The sequence below is a fragment of the Protopterus annectens genome, chromosome 4.part1, assembly GCF_019279795.1.
Source record: "Protopterus annectens isolate FY-2018-M chromosome 4.part1, PAN1.0, whole genome shotgun sequence".
Taxonomy (NCBI): Eukaryota; Metazoa; Chordata; order Ceratodontiformes; family Protopteridae; genus Protopterus; species Protopterus annectens.
Window position 1 is genome coordinate 822,432,077 of NC_056734.1, and position 21,692 is coordinate 822,453,768.

Genomic DNA, 21,692 nt, shown 5'->3' on the forward strand with positions numbered 1-21,692 from the left:
CATAAACCAAAGCTTTAGTAGTAGCTGAAGGGCATGTACTTGTTCTAATATAAATGAAGAGTGTGTAGAAAATGAATTTATGGGCGTTAAAAGAGAATAAAGTTATAGTGAAGAGTAGGTGCAGACGAGGGCATGCAGAGGAAAACCACTAGATGAAGGTGTCAACCTTCAGAAAATCATTCACTCTGAAAAGAATACACCTGGAATGCAGTTTCAGCACTGACTCAATACTAGGACACACTTTTTTGAGTGAAAGTATGAAGGCACTTTTAAGCAAACATTATAAAGTAGTGAAGTGCAGGGATTACAAGCTAATGTGCAGCTCAGTATAACTTGCTGCACATTAATTAATTTACATGACACCACTTATTAACTTAAAATATATTTTACAGAAAAAGTTAAGTTTCTGTCATGAGAATAAAATGTGGAAGTTCTTCCCCCAAAGTGGTCTACCACTTGTTTATCGGGAAAGTCTGACTGAGAAGGAGTCCATTTTCAGTGGAAGGCTGGGGAGAAACACTCCAGACACACGTCTGTTAATATAACCAACTAAGGTATCAAACTGCTGCAAAGATAAGTTAAGAGTTAAATCAGCTAGTGATAACAGTTTCATGATGATTTTGATTTTGATCATAAAGCTTCAGCAGGCAGAAACGTGGATTTAAATTAAGTCACTAAGTACTGGACCTTGCAAACAGACCAAAACAAACACTAGACAATATATTATACTCGACAAACTTTAAAATATGAAAAAGTGTGGCTTCTTACCTGCAGGTTGTGACAATGTGGTTGGCACCTCCCATACTGAACCAGTATCAGGCACAGACATTGATCTTGTTACAGGGGAGATAACAGCCTGTTCCGAAGATCTACAAAATAAAAATTTTAACTTCAGTTCACCAAGAATAAAATGTGCATACCCACAAATGGCTTTTAACCCCATGGGATCATTTGCCACATCTGGCAGGTGAGCTGCTAATTAGGTACTTTCTGTGATACATGGCAGAACTTGATATCAGTTAGACTAAGAATGACAGTATAAGTAATAGGAGACTACAAACTTGGTACCATTTAAAAGCAGGCTGATTTCCTCAACCTCTTAACATACAAGTTGGGAACACAATGTGCAGGTTTGGCAAATTGCCTAATATATATCCTTAAGGAATAAGGAAATACAATACATATACTAAAATACACTCACTTTTATTTAACTGTTAACCACACTAATTATACTTTCAGGGTAATAAAGCATTGTCTGGTTAAGTGACTGATGGTTCTCCATATGTACAGTGTGTAACTGAATCAAACACAGGACTTAATAATGAAGCTTGCTGGCAGCTCTATGATAAACTGATTCTGACATACGTTCCATAATGGAAACCAGGCACTCAACCTCTCAGAGCAAAAAATCTGGACAAAGCCATAAATAATGGGGGACAAAGGCCCAAAAACAGGAAAAATTTTAAATACTGCTGTTACAAACTTAGAAGGTTGATAAAACAACAGGTTTTACATTAACATAAATTTTGTGAAGGGTATGAAGTCAAATTCAAATGTCTGCCATTATTTTCTGACTTCTGTCTTTGATGACTTGCCAGTAATTTACCAGAAAATCACAATTTTATGAAAAATGGACCAAAAATCTGTACAGTGTGAGGTATGGTGTGCAGTAATGTACTACGTATGGTGTCCTACTACTCTGCAGTCCCTGATTTGACCTTCTCTGTGCAGCGGCCCTACCAAATGTGAAACACAACTGCCACTCACGCACACTATTTGCTCTATACAGTATCACTGCAATATGCAGGCAAAAAATCATGAGTGTTGATGATATGTACAGGGAAAGATCAGAGTACACATTCAAAGACACAAGCAGAACAAAACGTGTTAAATAAGACTATAAAGTTACAAGGAAAGTAGCTACTCAAAAATTTAGTGTTAAGTGGGGGCTCAGGCTAGTTCCAAAGGAGTAAAGAAAATTGGGTAGCATATGAAGAGAAGACGACCAGTTTTCAAATGGCAGGTGTTACGAACATCCTCTCAACTGCTGCAGAAGTAATGCTGGGGAGGCCCCAGTGGCTCAGCAGCTGCATTACTACCTCACAGTACTCATTTCCACTATTCAGTTCTCAACTGGGAAGCCTTCTCTGCAGAGTCTGCATATTTCCCTTTTAGCACATATGCCAATTTCCTCTCACATCCCAAAGATGTGGTGTGTGTGAACTGCTGACCTACAAACTATCCTCATGGGTGGGGTGGGATGATGCATTCTCATCCTGCCAAGGGATGGTACCCTGTCCAGGACTCATTTTACTACCTTGCGCCCAAACAGTGCCTATATAGTCTCTTTATCCCCCATAAAAATGAAACCAGATTAAAAGATAAGAAGAGAATACATAATAAGATTATGCTAAGGCTAAATGCATAATGATGACTACCAAGCTTACACACAAAGTGCAAAAATTTCTGAACTGCACACCAGTAAACAGACCTGCATGACTTATCAATTTCCTGAATCCTACCACTAAAAAGAATACGAAATGAATAAGCAAAAATACTATAATACTCCTTACAAAGTATGCAGGAGCAAATAAGAAATATATAAGCAAAAATACATTAAATATTGAAATAACACACTAGCATAAAAACTGCACTGGTTCTGAAACAGAGAAGAAACTTGAGAAATAAAAATATCCCTAACACAATACGTTTTCAACATACTGAAGAAAAAACTGAAAGTATTGTTGTTGTTTGTCTTTTGGCTTTTCCCGGTTAGGGGTAGCCACAGTGGAACTCCGGTCTGCTAATGATTGGCAGTAGATTTTCATGAACGCCGAGGTGCCAGCTCGATGTCCAACCTTCAACGAAGGCACACCCATTTACGCATGTCTTTCAAACGCCCACCCAACCGCAGGGAGGACATGCAGACTCCACACAGAAGGCACTCCCCGCACTCCAGCTAAGAATTGAACGGGAGAACCTCTTGCTGTGAGGCAACAATGCTACCGCTGCACCAACGCGGATATAAAAAAAACTGAAAGTATAAAAACAGAAAATAACAGTGCACTACTAGCAAATGAATTAAGATGAACCTTCAGTAGAAGCAACTCAATGTCTATCGTTTGAAGGTACGACTTACTCTGACATCAGCCTTAACTACATGTATTCTCTTAAAAAATGAAAAAACAAAATGAACTTTGGAAAATGTGGCCATTACTTACAGGACTCAAGGCAATACATTCAAAATACTGCAAAGCTTTGTGGAAATATCTGTCATTAGTTCTTCAGAACTGATCTTGACAGCAAAACCAATGCTAACTCACCTAATCTAAGTGGCCTTCTGCTGTACAGCATAATTGTGTCTAACATACTTACAAGTGCAACATATACTTGAGGTACTGCAATAGATGGCACACAATTCCCTTATACATCCTTATTTATTCCACATTCTCTTCCATTCTTACAGCTAAAAATCCCTGCAAGGATGGGTGCTTGTGGTCGGCAAATGAGGGCTAAGGTACTATAAAGTACAAAAAAATCTATCTCAGCTTACACAGAGATCAAACCTTGCTTATGACCCAGATGTCAAGAGTTTGATCAGTGGACTGCGAAACTGCTGTACATGGCTAGAAGGGAGAGGAGAAACAACACTGCCTTCTCACTTCTTTTTAGAGGGAAGGGTAGGCATAATATGTGGGGGGAAGCACTGTTGCCCTTGGTAGTGCCAGAGAAGACCACAGCTTACAAAGGCAGCTGGGATAACACCACAGTGAGTTTATGAGGATTTTTTTCCCCATTCTTGGGCTTGGGTTGGGATGCCCCTAAATTACTACACAGCGCAGGTAGTTGCCAATAAATATATTACAAGTATGCAATCAGGGTAGGAATATAACTCAATAAAAAAAGGAATAATGCTTGCAGCCATGGCAGTGCTCTGGCCCTCCACCTCTCATGCAAATACTGCTTGTCACCTCTCTAAGTGACTAGGGTTGAGACCCCAGCTGGGGTGAGGCTTACATGGCTAACAACTGTGCACAGATAACGGGGTGAGTGGGCTCATGACAGGAACTTAAACTATCAGCCGCCAGTGACCACTACAGATAAGTATGGATTATATACCTACATAAAGTGCAAGTGCATATGCCTGTATTTGCAAAAAACAATGTGCTTAAAACCACTAGGATATCCAAAAAGCCTTTCCTTACCTGTAAAAGAACACAAATGAGAATAGTCCAAAAAACCACATGCTAAGTTTGCTTCTATAAAGCAATACCTTTACTTCCCATGCCCCAAAAGAAAATAAATACCTTACTCTAAAGCAAAATGGAAGCTAATATACTACAGAAAGTACAGTTGTGTAGGCTAATTCACCACACTGTAGCCATCTGAGTAGATCATTTTTGCAGTACTACTCACAAGTGGGAATTATCTGCTAGGATACTCCTACATTTCGCCAGTTTACAAAGATCAGGCTCTTTCCTCACATGCCACACATTCACTCTAAGCATGTGCCATCAAGCCACTAGAAGATGCAGACATGCCAAAACTCAAAGTTTTCTCTGCCCTTAAGTTGGGGGCCAAACCTAGTGCTATAATGAAACCAAATACCAGAAGGCAGTAGAAAGTAGGAATAATGAGATCCCTCATAAAATCCTCCAAAGCTAGTTACGAAAACAAAATCGCTACTGATTCTAAAGACAACCACAAAGCATTCTATAGCTATGTCAAGAATCTCAATAGCAACACTCAGATCTGCTCTGAGTTACAGCACAATGGCACTAAATATACAGAACCAACTGATATTGCCAACATCCTGGCAGATAGGTTCAGGGCTAACTTTACCCCTCTCTCACACCCCAAAAGGCCCATCTCTATACCGGAAGAATGCAAAGTTCCTGCAATCACGGCTGCACAGGTAAAAAAAAAAAAAAGTCTCCAAAGCCAAGAACACAGCATCCATGGGACCTGACAACATCCCAGGCCGCATTTTACATGAACTACAGAATGAACTGGCACCACCATGTTCAATTATGGCCTCACCTCAGGCTTTGTGCCCACTGAATGGCGCACAGTGACGGTCATCCCACTCCACAAAGGGGGAGCCACCATGGACCCTGGGAACTACCGCACCATTAGCCTAACGAGCCTGGTCAGCAAGGCCATGGAACATACCATGAAGGAACTTATAAACAAAGATATTGGTAATCTACAAACTCTGGACCCCACCCAGTTCGGGTTTGTAAAAGGCAGATCATGTCTTCTAAACCTAACAGACTTCTTTGAAGCAGTCACCAAAGCCGTAGACGAGGGTAAAGTGGTTCACACAGCCTATCTAGATTTCGCCAAGGCTTTTGACACCATCCACCACTCTGGAATTATAGATAAACTCACTAAACTAGGTATAAATCCCTATGTCACAAGATGGGTTGCCAACTGGCTCACTGACAGAACCCACACTGTGAAAGTAGCAGACTCCAAATCCGACTTCAGATCAGTGACAAGTGGAGTACCACAGGGTTCAGTCCTGGGTCCTCTCCTGTTGGTATCTATTTTTCTGAAGTACAGGCTAACACAGAAGGTCTTTGGCTAACGAAGTTCACAGATGACTGCAAACTAGGAGTCATAATCGAAACTCCTAACGATGTGGACATCCTACAAAAGGGCCTCACTGAGACAGATGCCTGGTGTCAAAGCCATGGCCTCAAGCTAAATGCCAAAAAGTGCACTGTCATCCCCTTTGGCAAAAACTCTTTATCTATGGGCTACCACATAGGTGGTAGTCTACTTAACACTGAAAGTGTGATAAGAGACCTTGGGACACAGGTGGACAGTAGTCTCTCCTTTGATAATCACATCGCCACAGTAGTCAGGAAATCCTTCTACGTGGCACACCTCATCACAAAAAGTTTCTCATCCAATAAAAGAGAGGTCATTGTTCCCCTCTACTCGTCGCTCAAACCCATTATAGAGTAACAAAGCCCCTTTTGGTATGTACCTCACAAGACATCTACAACAACTGGAAAGGCTGCAGAAATACCTCACAAAGAGGATTACTGGCCTCAAACAGATGCCCTACGCAGACAGTTTAAAAAAACTCCAGCTTTACTCCATTGCATATCGAGTACTCAGAGGCGATCTCTGCCTAACATACAAAGCTATGTCAAACCCAGAGCTGTTGGACATCCTCCACTTAAAGAAATCCCAATCCCTCCAAGCTACATGCTCTAGGGTCCTAAACCTTGTCACCAGAATAAACGGAACATGCTGGAGGGATAGATTCCTATCCCAGAGACCTCCCATACTCTGGAACAAACTACCTATTTCAAACAAAGATCCTCATTAGCACTCCAAGAAAAATCTTGATGATTGAATGGGAAATAGGAAATTCACCCCGGGGATCACCTCTGGGGCTCTGCTCGACAGAAGCACAGGAAAATAATTTTCTTGGGTGGCAAAAGCCAGGGTACCTTTTTGGCTAGGCTTATATTGGCCCTAGGGCCAATAACCTAGTATCTACCTTTGAACCTATGAACAGAATGCCCCATATCGGCCACAGACATGACTATAAAGGAAGATGGAGGGAGTTCAAATGTACTGCAACAGTGATGTCCTCAAACACCTACCATTATATTAAGTTATACAAATGCACTATGATCACTGTTGCAGTATTCCTCACAAAATAAGACAATTCCCAAAGTTCAAATGGAATGGGTGGAGGGAGTGGAAAACCAGAGACTAGTATGTCTTGCAGAACAGCTTTGGGAAATCTGTTTCTGGCTCTGGAGAAGACATCCAGTTTATAATGCTTGGTTCACGAGTGAACATGTGACCAAGTAGCACTTTCTAAGATGGTCCTAGGGCTGACTTCTTTCAAAACAATTCCTAAGGTAAAAACTGACCTAGCAAGCTGTGCTCTTACAGCTTTCAGTAAGTTCTTGCCATAATTAGAACAAAAGCTAAAAGAATGAGAAAGCCATATAGAAATAGTCTGCTTAGAAACTAGCTATCCCCCTTATTTTTCATCATTAGAAACAAAGCTGATTTGTTTCCTTATTTTATTTATTTAACATTTGTTTACTGGGAACTCTGACTTAGAACAAAGCCAATTTTCAGAGGAGGCCCAAAGAGAAACAGTCCAGACACATCTTTTGTAACATGGGAGGAAACTGGACAACCCGGAAGAAACAAACGCAGGGAACACATGTAGACTCCACACAAAAGGCACCCCAACAAAGAAACGAACTGGAAAACCTCTAGCTGTGAGGTGACAACGCAACCGCTGCACCACTGTGCCATCCTATTTTACGAATTTATTTTCTAAAGTCTTTAGTCTATCCACAAAATATCTAGAGTTCTCTGTGAACATCTACTCAATAAAGAATTATTTCTCAATTTTAGCGACAGAACACTTGTCCATCTACCTGCTTAACTGAATAAACTACTGTAAACTTCAACAAGGTGTCTCTATTTCTCCCACAGGGAGGGTCTATCAGAGAGAGATGGAGTCTCCTAGATCTGCAAGCTAAAGTGATTTTATCTGGACTAATCCTATACACAAGATAGTTGAATTGTTTTGTCAAAGGTAAACACAGACTACCTTTTGTATAAAGGAAAAGTTGGTTCTGAAACTCAACCTTATCCTTCTGAAAGGGCAAGAAAGGTGAAATACACAAGAACTTGTAACTTTAGATAGCCTTAACCACTACTGAAAAGGGTATCAACAAAAAAAATGTCTTAGAGGTTAAAGTTCAAATAGGAACTTGTTGCTGGACCAAGGGAAGCTTGGATTAACTTTTCTAAACATAATTTAAATCTCATGGAATGGCCATATGCAGTACTCCCTTAAACTGTCTTACCTGAAAAAGAGTAGAAATAAGGGGATACAGTGGCAAGCAGGCAGGAAGAAATGCCTGACAAATGTGCCTTTATAAGAGTGCATGCTAATCCAAACAGCTCACACAGGTAATGCAGAACACAGAGTTCCCCTGCTCGTAATGAGTCCCACCCTTTGTTTTGGCAACAAGGCAAAATATTTTCCATTTAGATGAAGAGAGTTCTAAATAGCATATCTTCTTGCCTCCTTAAATACATGCAGCACATCCTCAAAACAAAGATGCCTTAAAGGAATCAAAAGCATATCATCCAAACTTAGATTTAGATGAACCACTGACCCTCTGTCTTGTGTAAGCAAGTCCAGATTGTAAGACAACTTCTGCTGACGGAACCTTGGCCAGATACATCACAGGAGAACGAACACTGTCAGGGCCAAATGAGGTCACCAAGGGCATCTCTGGAAGTTCCTTCGTCAACTTCCAAAGAACCCTGAAAAAATGATAGAAGTGGGGGGACATACAGAAAAAAAAATTGTCCAGGGAAATGAAAACACATCAGTCTTTCAGGTCTATTTTTAAAGGTGTAATGGAGCAGAACAGTTTAGCTGTTTTTGCTTTTAGAGGCAAAGATCTATTTGAGGGTTCCCCACTGAGAGATTACTTACAGGAAGATCTCTTCTGCAGCATCAATCTGTGAAAAATTTTCCAGGATCATTTCATAGTATCTGCCACTATATTCCCCTCTGAAGTAATATACATTGCCTGCAGGAAAGTACAGTTGTGTACCTACCATAAATGTAGATGTTCGAGTGCTCATACAGCTGCAGTCATTACAGATGGGTTATCCTGCTGTCAGGCGGGTCCTCGGTTGGCCGAATTCCAAAGTCTAGGTCCGGCGTCGGTTGTCGTCGCTTCTTCCCTGACATCAGTGCGGTAGGGGTATAAAAGAGGCAGCCGACGCCATTTTCTTCAGTTTTTCTTGCCCCAAATGTCAGGTGCCCACAGAAGGAAGGCAAAAACATAAAGTTATGCAAACATGCAATACAGAATAATCAAAAAACAGTAGTTGCAAGCAAATACACCATAAGAGAATACCCCAAATAGGTTGTATGATAAGGTGTTTGTCATAAGGCTTGTCCTAAGAGGGGACGGAGGGGGGGTAACCTGGACTGCAGCTGTATGAGCACTCAAACATCTACATTTATGGTACGTACAAAACTGTACTATGTTCATCGTGCATACAGCTGCAGTCATTACAGATGGGAAGAATCCCAAAGCTAAGTAGGGGTGGTAGGCACTAAGTGGAACTAGGAGAAGCGAGGATGCCCTACAAGACTGCTGTGGCAAAACCCGCTCTAGATTTAGAGAATAGTGGGAGGTGATAGTGCTTGGAGAAGGTGTGCACTGAACTCCAGGTGGCTGCTTCCCAAAATGTTCTTGGTAGGGACCCCCCCTGAGGAAGGCTGCAGAGGTAGCTGTGGCTCTGGTGGAGTGGGATCTGATGCATGCAGGCACAGTTTTTCCATGAAATGAATAACATAAACGTATGCAGTGGGCTATCCATTTTGAAATTGTCTGTTTGGAAATAGCCTTTCCTTGAGCACCTGCAGCATAGGACACAAAGAGTTGCTCAGATTTCCTGAATGGCTTTGTCCTGTCCAAATAGTAATGAAGTTGTCTGTGAATGTCCAAGGAATGTAGTAGTCTTTCCCCTTTGTTTTGTGGATTAGGATGAAAGGTAGGTAAAGTGGATAGTCTGATTCAAAGCTACACTGGATACTACCTTTGGCATAAAGGTAGGGTTGGTTCGTAAGGAAACTCTGTCCTGATGGAAAATGATGAATGGTTGCACAGCCATGAGGGCCTGTAGCTCCGAAACCCTGCATGCTGAGGTGATAGCCAGAAGAAAGGCTGTTTTCCATGACAAGTATTGTAGCTCTGTTGAAGAAGCTGGCTCGAAGGGAGGAAGGGTCAGCTTTTCCAATACGAAGTTGAGGTCCCAAGCAGGGACTGGTGGTTTCCTTGGGGGTTTAATATTCTTTGCCCCTCTGAGAAACTGCATTAAGAGAGGATGAGAGAATAAAGGAGGATCTGTGTTGTATTGCGCAGAAATGGCTGAAGCGTGGATCTTGATGGAGGAAAAGTAAAGTCCATTGTTTAACATCTCAGCTAGGTACTGTCAAATTTGAGGTATATTTATTACCCAAGGATTCTGTCCCTTTTCTTGATTCCAGGCACAAAATCGTTTCCATTTGGCGGAGTAGGCTTTTCTAGTAGAAGGTCTTCTGGCCTCCAAGATGACATCTTGCACCTCCTTGGAGAGGAGAATCTGTTGGGAACTCAAGGAATTCTCCATGCAGCTAGATTGAGGGTTTTGAGTTGGCTGTGAAGGGTTTTGTAGTTGTGTTGGGACAACAGAAGAGGGACTAGAGGTAGGATCCATGGTGGGGAGTGTGTCAGGCTCTTTAGGAGCGGACCCCAGTGTTGTCTTGGCCAGTCTGGAGCAATGAGAATCATTTTCGGCCTCTCTGCTCTGGCTTTTAATAGTACTTTGGGCAGCAGAGGAAGAGGCGGGAAGGCATAGACTGTCAATGTTGTCCAATTGAAGGAAAGTGCGTCCACTTTCCAGGCCTGTGGATGATAGGTCCTTGAACAAATTTTTTCAACTGGCAATTTCTGTGGGTAGCAAAGAGATCTATGTCTGGCTGTCCCCATGCCTGAGTTATCTTTGTGAAAACTTGAGGATGCAACTTCCATTCGTGTGGATCTGTCATATTTCTGCTTAGGTTGTCTGCCAGTGTGTTTTCCTTCCCTGGCAAGAATTGTGCCTGTAATTGAATTTGCAATTCCAGTGCTGTGTTCCATAGGGTCATGGCTTGCCTGCACAGGGGGTATGAATGAGTTCCCCCCTGTTTGTTTATGTACCACATCACTGTGGTGTTGTCTGTCCTTATCAATAGCTGGCCTGGATGCAGTAGGTCTTTGAAGGTCATAATAGCATTTTGCACGGCTAACATTTCCTTTTGGTTGATGTGAAGGTGCTTCTCTTTTCGGGTCCATTTTCCCTGAATGCACTGATCTGTCATGTGGGCTCCCCAGGCGTAGTCTGAGGCGTCTGTTGCGATGATTTGAGTTGCTTGAGGTACACAGAAAGGAAGACCTGTGTTTCTTTGGCAAGCTTGAGCCCACCACAAAAATTCCTTTTGAAGGCATGGAATGAGTGGTATAATTGCTTCCAAGCTGTGGCTGTGTTAAGACCATAAGTTTTTTAGGTACCATTGAAGTTTCCTCATATACAGCTTTGCACATGGGATTAGTAGGATGCAAGATGCCATGAATCCCAGAGCCTGCAGGACTTTCCTTGCAGTTAGCCTGGTGAAAGTTGACATTTTTCTGAAGTATTGAGACAGTACCCTTGTTTGTCTGGCGTGAGGTAGGCCATCTGGGTGGTTGTATTCAAGCTGGCACCCAGGAAAGTTATTTGTTGAGAGGGTATTAGTTTTGATTTCTTTTTGTTGACTGTGTATCCCAGGAAGTTCAGTTTTATTACAAACGCCAGGTGCTGCAGTAGTATGTCCTTGCTGTCCGCTTGGATCAGGCAGTCGGTCCAGATATGGGTAGATTTGTATCCCTTGTAGTCTGCAGAAGGCGATTACTGATGCCAGGCATTTCGTAAACACTCTGAGTGCAGTAGATAAGCCAAAGGGCAATGCAGAGAATTGGTAATGGGTTGAACCTGCAAGAAATCTGAGGTATCTTCTGCAATCTTGTCTGATAGGGACATGCAGGTATGCCTCCTTGAGGTCCAATGTTACCAGCCAAGACTCCTTGCCCAGCATGGGAAGAAGCTGCTGTAATGTGAGCATCCTGAATTTTGGCACCTGTAGATATGTGTTTAGGATGGATAGGTCTAAGATAGGTCTCCAATCTTTGTCTTTCCTTGGTACCAGGAATAGTCTGGAATAAAACCCTTGACCTTGTTCTTTTGTAGGTACCTCTTGAAATGCTTTCATGTCCATGAGAGCTGAAATTTGTTTTTGTGCCTCTGCCCTTTGATTTTGTGGCAGGTTTGGCATGCCTCTCATTTTTGGAAGGGCGTGAAAGTGGAACCTGTAGCCTCTGTCTATAATGTCCAGAATCCATTTGCCTTTTGTAACAATATGCCAATTTTTTGAGAATAATGTCAGTTTTCCGCCCAAAGGTGCTGCCATTAAAGCTTTGCTTGGCAGGTGTAGGGGGAAGTCATTGTGTCTGTTTTCTAAAAGACTGTGATCTATCTTCTCCACCTCTTGGGGTTGGTGCTTGCCACTGTCTGGCTCTGAAAGATCCTTGAGATTGCCCTCTACCCCTTGGGCGTCTGTATCTGCCCCTTTGAGGTCTGTCCGTGGCTGGAAAGGACCAATTTTTTGAAGGCCAGTTTCTGCTGAAACGTGGAGGTTGTACCTGCAGGAAATCTTTCACTGTTTGCATTGATTTTGCTTTTTCCTCCATTTTCTTTAGTACCTCCTCAGCTTTAACACAAAACAATACTTTTTGCAGAAGTGCATCTAATAATTTAGCTTTGACATGATTTGGTAAGGTTTTCTCTTTGAGCCAAGCATAGCTACGTATAACAGACCCCGTAACAGCTGCTCTACATGAGGCCTCTAAAGCATCAAAACCACACTGCAAGGTATGTTTACCCACTTGCTCTGCACCATGCAACAAATCCTGCAACTCTTTTAAATCTGGTTGTTCTGGTTGTGTCATCTTGCTTTTCAGCTGAGATATCAAAAACTGTTGATACTTTAACATATGGAACTGACAGTTTAATGCCCTCATGGTTAAAGTGGCCGAGGTGTACACCTTCTTCCCCCACCTTTCTAAAGCTCTGGAATCTCTCTCTGAAGGTAATGGGTTTTTAGCAATAGAGGCCTTAATTCCCTTGGGACCCTGTGAAATAGTTTCTGGGTCAGCAGTATGGCTTTTGTATAGGAATTGGTGAGAATCAGGAACCCGGTAGTACCTGTCTGGTTTAACAGGAGCTGGAGGCAAAGAATCTGGGTTAAGGCTGGCTTCTGTGTACACATCATCCAATATATCTAAAACAGGAGGGATAGCCAGGGGCCTATGCTGGGGGAGCAGAAGAAATTCCCTGAGCCTTTTCTTGGAATCTGAGTAATCTTGGCCTTCCCAGTGAAAGTGTTCCCTCAATGTATGCAGGGTTTCCCCAAAAGAGTAGTCCTCAAGGGGGGGGGGGGGGACCGAGGGAATAGACTCCTCTGCATCAGAGTCTTCGAATGGAGAATAGGCATAATCCTGGTCCTCAGATAGTTCTGAGGTAATAGAAGCTTGATCTGAGGAAGGGTAGTCTTCCTCTAATCTGGGCCTTTTGTCAGAGGGGGTTGAGAACCCCTGATAAGAGTAATCAAATCCTCAGCCATTTTAAGCATCTGCTTTTTAGGCATGGTACCTTGAGAGGGGGTCTGAGGAACCTGTTTTTGGTTTTCATGGCTGCTTTAGATTTAGTGAAGGCTTTAATAGAGAAGGAGGAAAACCTGAAGACCCCTTGAGAAATGGCAGGCCTGTCTAAATTTTGAGTTTCCCCGTCAGGAGTGGCGTCGGTATCTGTAGTAGGAATGGGGGCCGAGGAGCCTGTGACCTCTGGTACTGAAGACACCGGTAATGTAGTGTCATCAGTACTCAGGGGCTGCATAGGCGCCTCGCTGAGTACCGGAGAACCGGTAGTCGGCCTTAGCGTGGTCTCAGTAGACGGTGCGGACCTCGTATGTCAGTCCTTATGTTTGCGTCATTTGCTCAAAACTGGAGTCGGAGTATCCGACGACATAATATAATTAAATTTTTTGCCAAAAAAGTGAAGGGCGAACTCCGCCCGACGCTTAATAGTGCGCTTGTTGAATCTAGCACAAAAACGGCAGGCCGAGACGTCGAGGTCTGGGCCCTAAGCAAGGTATACAGAAAGAGTGGAAATCCTTATGCGGTATCTGCTTCCCACATGAAATGCAATTATTAACTTTGTCTGACATCGGTCTGAGACAAGAAAAGTTTCCCCAACGGGGTACTTAGCTTTCAAGAAGACTTCGGCTGAAATACTTTCGTAAATCTCAGGAGCTGGCCGTCCGGCACTTGCGAACTGCTTCTGCTTCGGGCACCGCACGGCAAGAAAGACTGAAGAAAATGGCGTTGGCTGCCTCTTTTATACCCCTGCCGCATTGACGTCAGGGAAGAAGCAATGACAACCGACGCCGGTCCTAGATTTTGGAATTCAGCCGACCGAGGACCCGCCTGATGGCAGGATAACCCATCTGTAATGACTGCAGCTGTATGCACGATGAACATCAGATGTACAACATAGCAGTGGTGCTGTCCACCACCACCTGTAGGTGCCAGGAGTCCTAAGACTGTTTATGGTTTTCAGGCCATTGAAATGAGCCATCATCTATTTCAAACTGATGTGCTTTTTTTCAGTGTTGTGGTTCCTAAACTACTTGCACATTTACACCTTGAGAGTAGGCTTCTTAATTCGCTGTTCTGATAGATTTATGAAGTAAAGTTGATAAGCCTAAACTATTTCTCAGAGAAAGAAGTCAGAGGGGTGATCAGGAAACCATCCAGAAATGCCACTCTGTGGGTGGATTCATGACATGGCTTTTTTTTAAACATATTTATTAAACATGGCATTAAAAAGTGACATGGGGTACACATACCAACAGCAAAACAGGAAAAAAAATCCATTTTTTTTATTTTCACGTAGCATAAATTTAAAAAATTTTCATTCACTTCAACATTACATAAATTACTCAATTCCAGCCTTCCTTTAAATTTCACTCCTCTTGATTACAGCTGGGTTAGACTTTGATCTCCATATTTTTTTTTTTTTTTCTTTTTTGCAGCCAATACCATTAAACTCTAAGGCCTTACCATGTCTGGGAAACTGAGATCCCAGCTCAGAAGACTCATTTTCTTAATTACAATAATTTGCTCTCCCAAGATTTCTGACAATGCATTTATTCTGTAGGGAATTTTTTTAAATCTCTCGCCACGTATAACCTCTCTCTTTCCCATCACACATCCATCAATAACTAAATGTGCCAAAGGAAAAATGATCTGAAGTCTGTTTGGGGTATAACAATATCTATAGACACATATCTAAGCAAAATCTTAATCCTTCTCCACTTTGTTGCTTACTTGGAAATGGTAAAGATGTCCTCTCATTCTTCCTTTTGTATAAAGCATTTCAATTCTCTCTTCCCAATCTTTCCTAACCTCCTCTGATTGATTCCTATAGTTATCATGCAAAATTTTACATGCTCTACTAATTATCCCTTTTTAAATGGCAACTTTTCTTTTAGACTCAACTAAAAAGACTATTAGAGTGGGTTTCTCATTTAACAATCCCATGTCCCTTCCTCTTTGCCTATACTCCATCAATTCTTGGTAGAGAATGCAGTTTCTAACCTGTAGTCCACACTTCTGCATAGCCTCATCCCCACTCTATTAACTTTCCCTTTTAAGTTATTTGCTACCAAAACCTTGTTCTATTAGGAGAATCAAACTGTTGCCCTATTCCCCTCCCAAATAAATTCCTTCAACTCTCTATTAATTATGGTTCATACCTTCTCCTAAGGTTGATAAAAACATGCCTGACCTGTATATAAAACTAAAGAGACTAAACATTTATTTTCACTACTTGCATCTCACAGTCAAGATTCCAGTTTCTCAAATGCTAGATTATCTTTTTAGTCTCTTCCCACATAACCTTATACTACATCTTATGTCCCCAAAATTATGGATATTGGCTGAACTAATTCATGTGGGGTACACAGTATACTGTTATCAGGGCCGGTGTCAGCATTTTGGGGGCCCCAGCAAATGTTAAGTTGGGGAGTCCTCTGGGCACTTCCAGTCTAAGTATCATCCTGTCACTGCCACTCCTCTTAAGCAACCTTTTAGTTCATGTTGCAAACTTTGAGTAGTACACACAGACTGACCAGTGGCAGTGATGCTCTTACATTACAACAGGTTTACGGAAGACACTGTGTTAGGCCATCTCACAAAGGGGCATTTAAAGTTACTGGCATTTAGCTGCAGTAATGATGCAACAACTCTATGTAGATGTTTGGTCTTAGGTGAAATAATGTTCTAGGCACTGCCTACCTTTTCAGCCACCACCGGTACAGCCAAGATAAGTCAAGGGGCTGGAGGGAGGGTAACCAGGGCTGCAATAGTGAATACACTCAAACATCTACATTTACAGTACGTGTATACAACTGTACTATGTTCTTCGTGTTTCTCTGTTGCAGTCATTACATTTGGGTAGATTCCCAATGCTAAGGAAGGGAGGAGGCAGTTAGAGAGCATAAGGACCAGCTATTAAGCCCTGCAAGACTGCAGTGGCAAACCAGCTCTGTATTTAGAAAAAAACAGGCCAGTGGTAATACTTGGTGAAAGTATGTACAGAGCTCCAGGTAGAAGCTTCTAGGATGCCCCTGGTAGGGACACCTCTGAGAAAAGCTGTAGAGGTAGATGCAGCCCTGGTGGAATATGACCTTATCCCTTTTAGGGTAAGTTTTCCATGGTGCTTATAGCAGAAATGAATGCAATGGCCTATCCACTTAGAAATGGTTTGCTTTGAAATGGCCTTCCCCTCTACCCCTGCAGCAAAGGCAACTAGCAGCTGTTCAGTTTTCCTGAGAGGCTTAGTCCTGTCCAAATAAAATCTAAGTTGTCTGTGCATGTCCAAACAGTGCAGTATTCGTTCTTTGTTCTGTGGATTAGAAAAGAAGGTTGGCAAATGAATGGACTGATTAAGGGCCACACTGGATGCCATATTGGGCATAAAGGAAGGATTGGTCCTGAGGGACACCCTGTCTGCTTGTAAGATGATGAAGGCTATGAAGGCCTGTAATTCAGACACTCTTCTTGTTGAAGTGATGGCTAGAAGGAAGGCTGTTTTCCAAGAAAGGAATTTCAGCTCTGCAGTTGCAGCTGGCTCAAAAGGAGGTAGAGTGAGCTTTTCCAATACAAAGTTAAGGTCCCAGGCTGGAGTAGGGGCTCTCCTGGGTGGTCTTAAATTTTTGGCCACTCTGAGGAATTTTCAGCAGGGGATGAGAGAAGAGGGGTGGCTCAGTATTATAATGTGCTGAAATGGCCGAGCCATGAATTTTAATTGATGAGAAGGAAAGGCCCTTGTGGAGCATCTCTGTTAAGTATTGAAGAATATGCGGTAAGCTGGGAACTGTTGTGCCCATACCCTGAGTCTAGCTCCAGGAACAGTATCTTTTCAGCATAGGATTTTCTAGCAATAGGCCTCCTTGCCTACAGAATGACATCTAGCATCTACTTACTGAGGGATGCTATTGGAGAGCTCAGGTAATTAGCCAGGCTGCAAGGTTCAGGGTTTGAAGCTAGGGGTGCAGAATCTGGCCCTCCTGCTGGGACAGCAGGGAAGGAGTCTGAGGCAGGTGCCATGGTTCCAGCAGTGACATACTGAGCAAGAGGGGCTACCAGTGCTGGCATGGCCAGTCTGGTACAATCAGTATTGTCCTTGGTTTGTCCCGTTTGATCTTTAGCAGAACTTTCGAGAGGAGAGGCAGAGGGGGAAAGGCATAAACTGAGAGGCTTTCCCAGGTGAAAGACAGGGCATCCACTTTCCAAGCTCGTCTGTGGGGAGTCCTTGTGCAAAATTTGTCTAAATGGTAGTTCTGAGGGGAGGCAAATTGGTCTATCTCTGGGGTCCCCCCCATTTGTTTCTCAAAATGTTAAATATCTTTGGTTCCAATTTCCACTCGTGTGGGTCCATAAGGTTTCTGCTTAGGTAGTCTGCCAGTGAATTTAGCTTGCCTGGCAGGAACTGAGCTTGTAGGTGCACTTGGTAGCTCAAGGCTGTGTTCCACAGAGCCATGGCTAGTCTGCAGAAGGGGTACAAGTGGGTTCCTCCCCTGCTTGTTTATGCACCACATAACAGTGGTGTTGTCTGTTTTTACCAATAATTGCCCTGGAAGAATGGGGTCCTTGAAGGCTGTCAGAGAATTCCGTACAGCTAACATTTCTTTTTGATTGATATGCAGGTGCATTTGACTCTGGTTCCATTTGCCCTGAATGCACTGTCCTGCCAAGTGAGCCCCCCATGCATAGTCTGATGCATCTGTTGTTAGGAATTGGGTAGCAGAGGGTTGAGTGAATGGCAGTCCTTTGCTGTGGAAGCCGGCCTCTGCCCACCAAAGGAACTCTGTCTTTATATAAGGAATGATAGGAATCATTGATTCCAGGTCATGAGAATGTTGACACCATAGGTTTTTTTAGATACCACTGTACTTTCCTCATATGCAGTCTTGCATATGGAATTAGTAGGATGCAGGAGGCCATGAACCCCAGGGCTTGCAGGATTTTCCTTGCAGATAGCTGGGTCTTTGTGGCCAGTAGTTTGAAGTAGGCTGTCAAATAAACTTGTTTCTCTGGCGTGAGGTAAGCCATCTGGGAAGTTGTGTTCAAGCTTGCGCCCAGGAATACAATTTGTTGGCAGGGTACTAGATGAGATTTCTTTTCGTTTATGGTATACCCCAGTGAGGTTAGCAGTTTCTTTACAAATGCCAGATGATTTAGTAGCATGTCCTGGCTTTCTGCCTGAATTGGACAATCGTCCAGGTATGGATATATTTGAATATTTCTTTGCCTGCAAAATGCACTGACTGGAGCTAGGCACTTTGTGAATACCCCGGGCGCAGCAGATAAGCCAAAGAGAAGTGTAGAGAACGGATAGTGCATGTAGCCTGCTCTGAAGCGTAGGTATTTCCTGCAAGATTCCCTTATTGGAATGTGCAGGTAAGCTTCCGTTAAGTCCAAGGTTGCCAAACAAGCATCTTTGCCTAGCATGGGAAGCAGCTGATGAAGAGTTAGCATTTTGAATTTTGGGATTACCAAAAAGGTGTTTAGAATAGAGAGGTCTAGGATAGGATGCCGGGAGCCGTCTTTTCTGGGTACCAGGAAAAGTTTTGAGTAAAAACCTTGTCCCCTTTCTTCTGCTGGGACAGGATGAATAGCCCTGATACTTAGAAGATTGAGAACCTGCTGTTGAGCCTCTGCCCACTGATTTGGGGGTAGGTCTGGCCAACCATTTGGGGTTGGTAAGGTGTGGAAATGGAATCTGTATTATTGTGAAACTATATTTAAAATCTATTTGCCCTGGGTAATGAGTTCCCAGTTTTTTGCATGCAGGACGATCTTTCCCCCCTAAGGGAGCAGGCAGTTGGAGCAGGGCTTGGAAGGTTTAAGGTTAAGTCATTGTGACAGTTCTCCATAGGGGAGTGCCTTACTACTTCCAGCTTTGGAAGTGGGAGCCCCCCACTTCTTAGGCCTGTGAGTACCTTGAGACTGCAACCTAGGTAGTCTGCTGTTCCTGGGTTTGGACTGAGAAAGCCTGGAATTGATAGGAAAGGACCAATTCTTAGAAGGCCAATGCCTACTAAATCTGGGAGGCTGTACTTGCAGGAAATCTTTAACAGTTTGCATAGATTTAGCTTTTTTCTCCATCTTTTTAAGTATTACTTCTGCTGTGTTGCCAAAACAGGCGGTCTATGTTTAAAGGAGCATCCAGTAATTTAGCTTTAACATGATCTGGCAAAATTTTGCTCCTTAAGCCAAGCATGTCTTCTAAGAACAGACCCAGTAACAGCAGCCCTACAAGATGCTTCTAAAGAGTCAAAACCACACTACAAAGTATGTTTACCAACTTGTTCAGCAGAATGCATTCAATCTTGTAATTCTTTATTTTCAGCAGTCAGGAATCAACAACATTTTCTGTTTAAGTAGTCCAATAAAATGCTGTTGATACTTTAACATATGAAACTGACAGTTTAAGGCCCTAATGGGCAAAGTAGCAGAAGTGTATACCTTCTTATCCCATCTGTCAAGGGCCCTGGAATTTCTTCAGAGGGGGTAGGGTTTTTGGCAATAGTAGCCTTAATGCCTTTAGGTCCCTGTGAAATGGTCTCTGGGTTAGCAGTTGGATTCTTGAAGAGGAACTTGTGAAAGTCAGGTACTCTGTAATACCCGCCAGGTTTCCTGGGAGCTAGAGGTAAAGTGTCTGGGGCCAGGTTAGATTCCAAGAAGGCATCATCTACAATGTCCAGGACAAGAGGGATAGCTACAGGCCTGTGTTGAGGTAGGTGTAGGAATTCCCTAAGCCTCTTTTTGGAGTCAGAGCAATCCTGGCTTTCCCAGTGGAAATGCTCCCTAAGAGTGTGCAAGGTTTCACCAAAAGAAAAATCTTCTGGGAGGGGAAGCAAAGGGTATGGAGTACTCTGCATGAGAATCCTCATAGGTAGATGAGGGCAAATCCTGGTAATCAGAAGAAACAGAAATTCCAGAATCCTGATCAGAAGTATCAGTTTTAGGACTCTTAGAGGGTGAAAGCTGGCTTCCCCTAATTAAAGTAATAAGGTCTTAAGCCATTCTTAACATGTTTTTTAGGCATATGGGCCTGACCATGCGGTTTGGACATCAGTTTTCTAAGCGTGGGTCGGGTTTTAGGCCTTGAAGAAGAAGATGGCAGTGGTATGAAATGCAAGTCAGTAGGCCTGAATTCACCCTCATAAGCCGGTGCCTGCACAGCGGCTCCGGACCCATCCAAGGTAGAGATATCCGCAGGTTCCATAGTCAAAGCATCTCACGTCATACCGGACTCCGAATGGGTCTCAGTAGAGGCCTGCGAATCTGAAGTAGTGGGTATCAGGGGCTGCGAAAGTGCCTCACTGAGTACCGGCGAACTGGCGACTAGCTTAACAGAAGTGTCGTTGGCAGCTTTGGACCTATGTAGTCTGTCTCTGTCTTTATCTTTATGTTTTTCCGGAATGTCGTTAGTCGGATGGCTTACCAAAGCCATTTCTGGATAATTAAATCGAGTACCAAAATAGTTTGATGCAAAAACGAACCGACGACGAACAGTTTGAGGATTGAATAAGGCACAAAACTGACAGCGAGGGACGTCATCGTCTGGGCGTAAGCAAGGAATGCAGTACAAATGAAAATCTTTATGAGGTATTTACTTTCCACAGGTAATGCAATTGTTAACTTTTACTGACATTGGTTTAGAGCAAGAAAAAGGATCCCTGACGAGGTACTTAGCTTTTTTGAAGACTTCAATTCTGAAACTCGAAAACGAAAATTTCCGGAGTCGGCCGACCAGCACTTGCGAACTGCTTCTGCTTCAGGCACTGCACTGCAAGAAAGACTGATGTAATGGCATCGGCTGCATGCTTTACACCCCTGACGTCATGAAAGAAGGGACAGCATCAGACACAGGACCCAAGACTTTGATATTCAGGCTGACTAAGGGCTACCTGCAGGCAGATAACCCAAATGTAATGACTACAACAGTGAAACACGAAGAACTTCCTTCTTTGTACACCTCTGAGGTCTGTGACAAAGGTAAAAGAAACAATGACCACATTGTCCTCAGCCAAAACACAAGCTATAATGACTTCCTGTGCAAATATTTAAACTTAACAACCACACAATCTCCACCCCCCACATAACATACAGCAGCTTTTTGTACACACATCCAAGCAGGGATAGTTTAGGAATGGGTAAAGTTGTGAGCAGTGGCCATTATTAGCATTATCCTAACAGGACCACATCACAGCCCTGTTCAAGTTAAACAGCGTAATCACAAAAATCGATGCATTTTTTTCTCCTTATTTTTTCCCAAACCAGCAACATCTTTTGTAGGGCCCCCACATAGTCAAGGATGATTAAAGGAGCCACATGTATTCATGTGTACAGTCTAGGGAGTGGGGACCCCAAACGTCTAGAAGATCTAAGTGTCTGAATGTTCTGTGATGTATTTAATGCCTTACTTTT

General features: G+C 43.0%; 1 protein-coding gene across 9 annotated transcripts in view; it reads right to left on the bottom strand.

Annotated features, from left to right (window-relative positions):
• GIGYF2 (GRB10 interacting GYF protein 2) overlaps window positions 1-21,692 on the bottom strand; it is a 2,932,407-nt gene that overhangs the window by 1,023,623 nt on the left and 1,887,092 nt on the right. For all 9 annotated transcript variants that reach the window (XM_044070588.1, XM_044070589.1, XM_044070593.1 and 6 more), the window contains one exon: window positions 769-869. In XM_044070588.1, coding sequence (XP_043926523.1) covers window positions 769-869 — 101 coding nt within the window. The remainder of the gene's footprint in view (window positions 1-768; window positions 870-21,692) is intronic.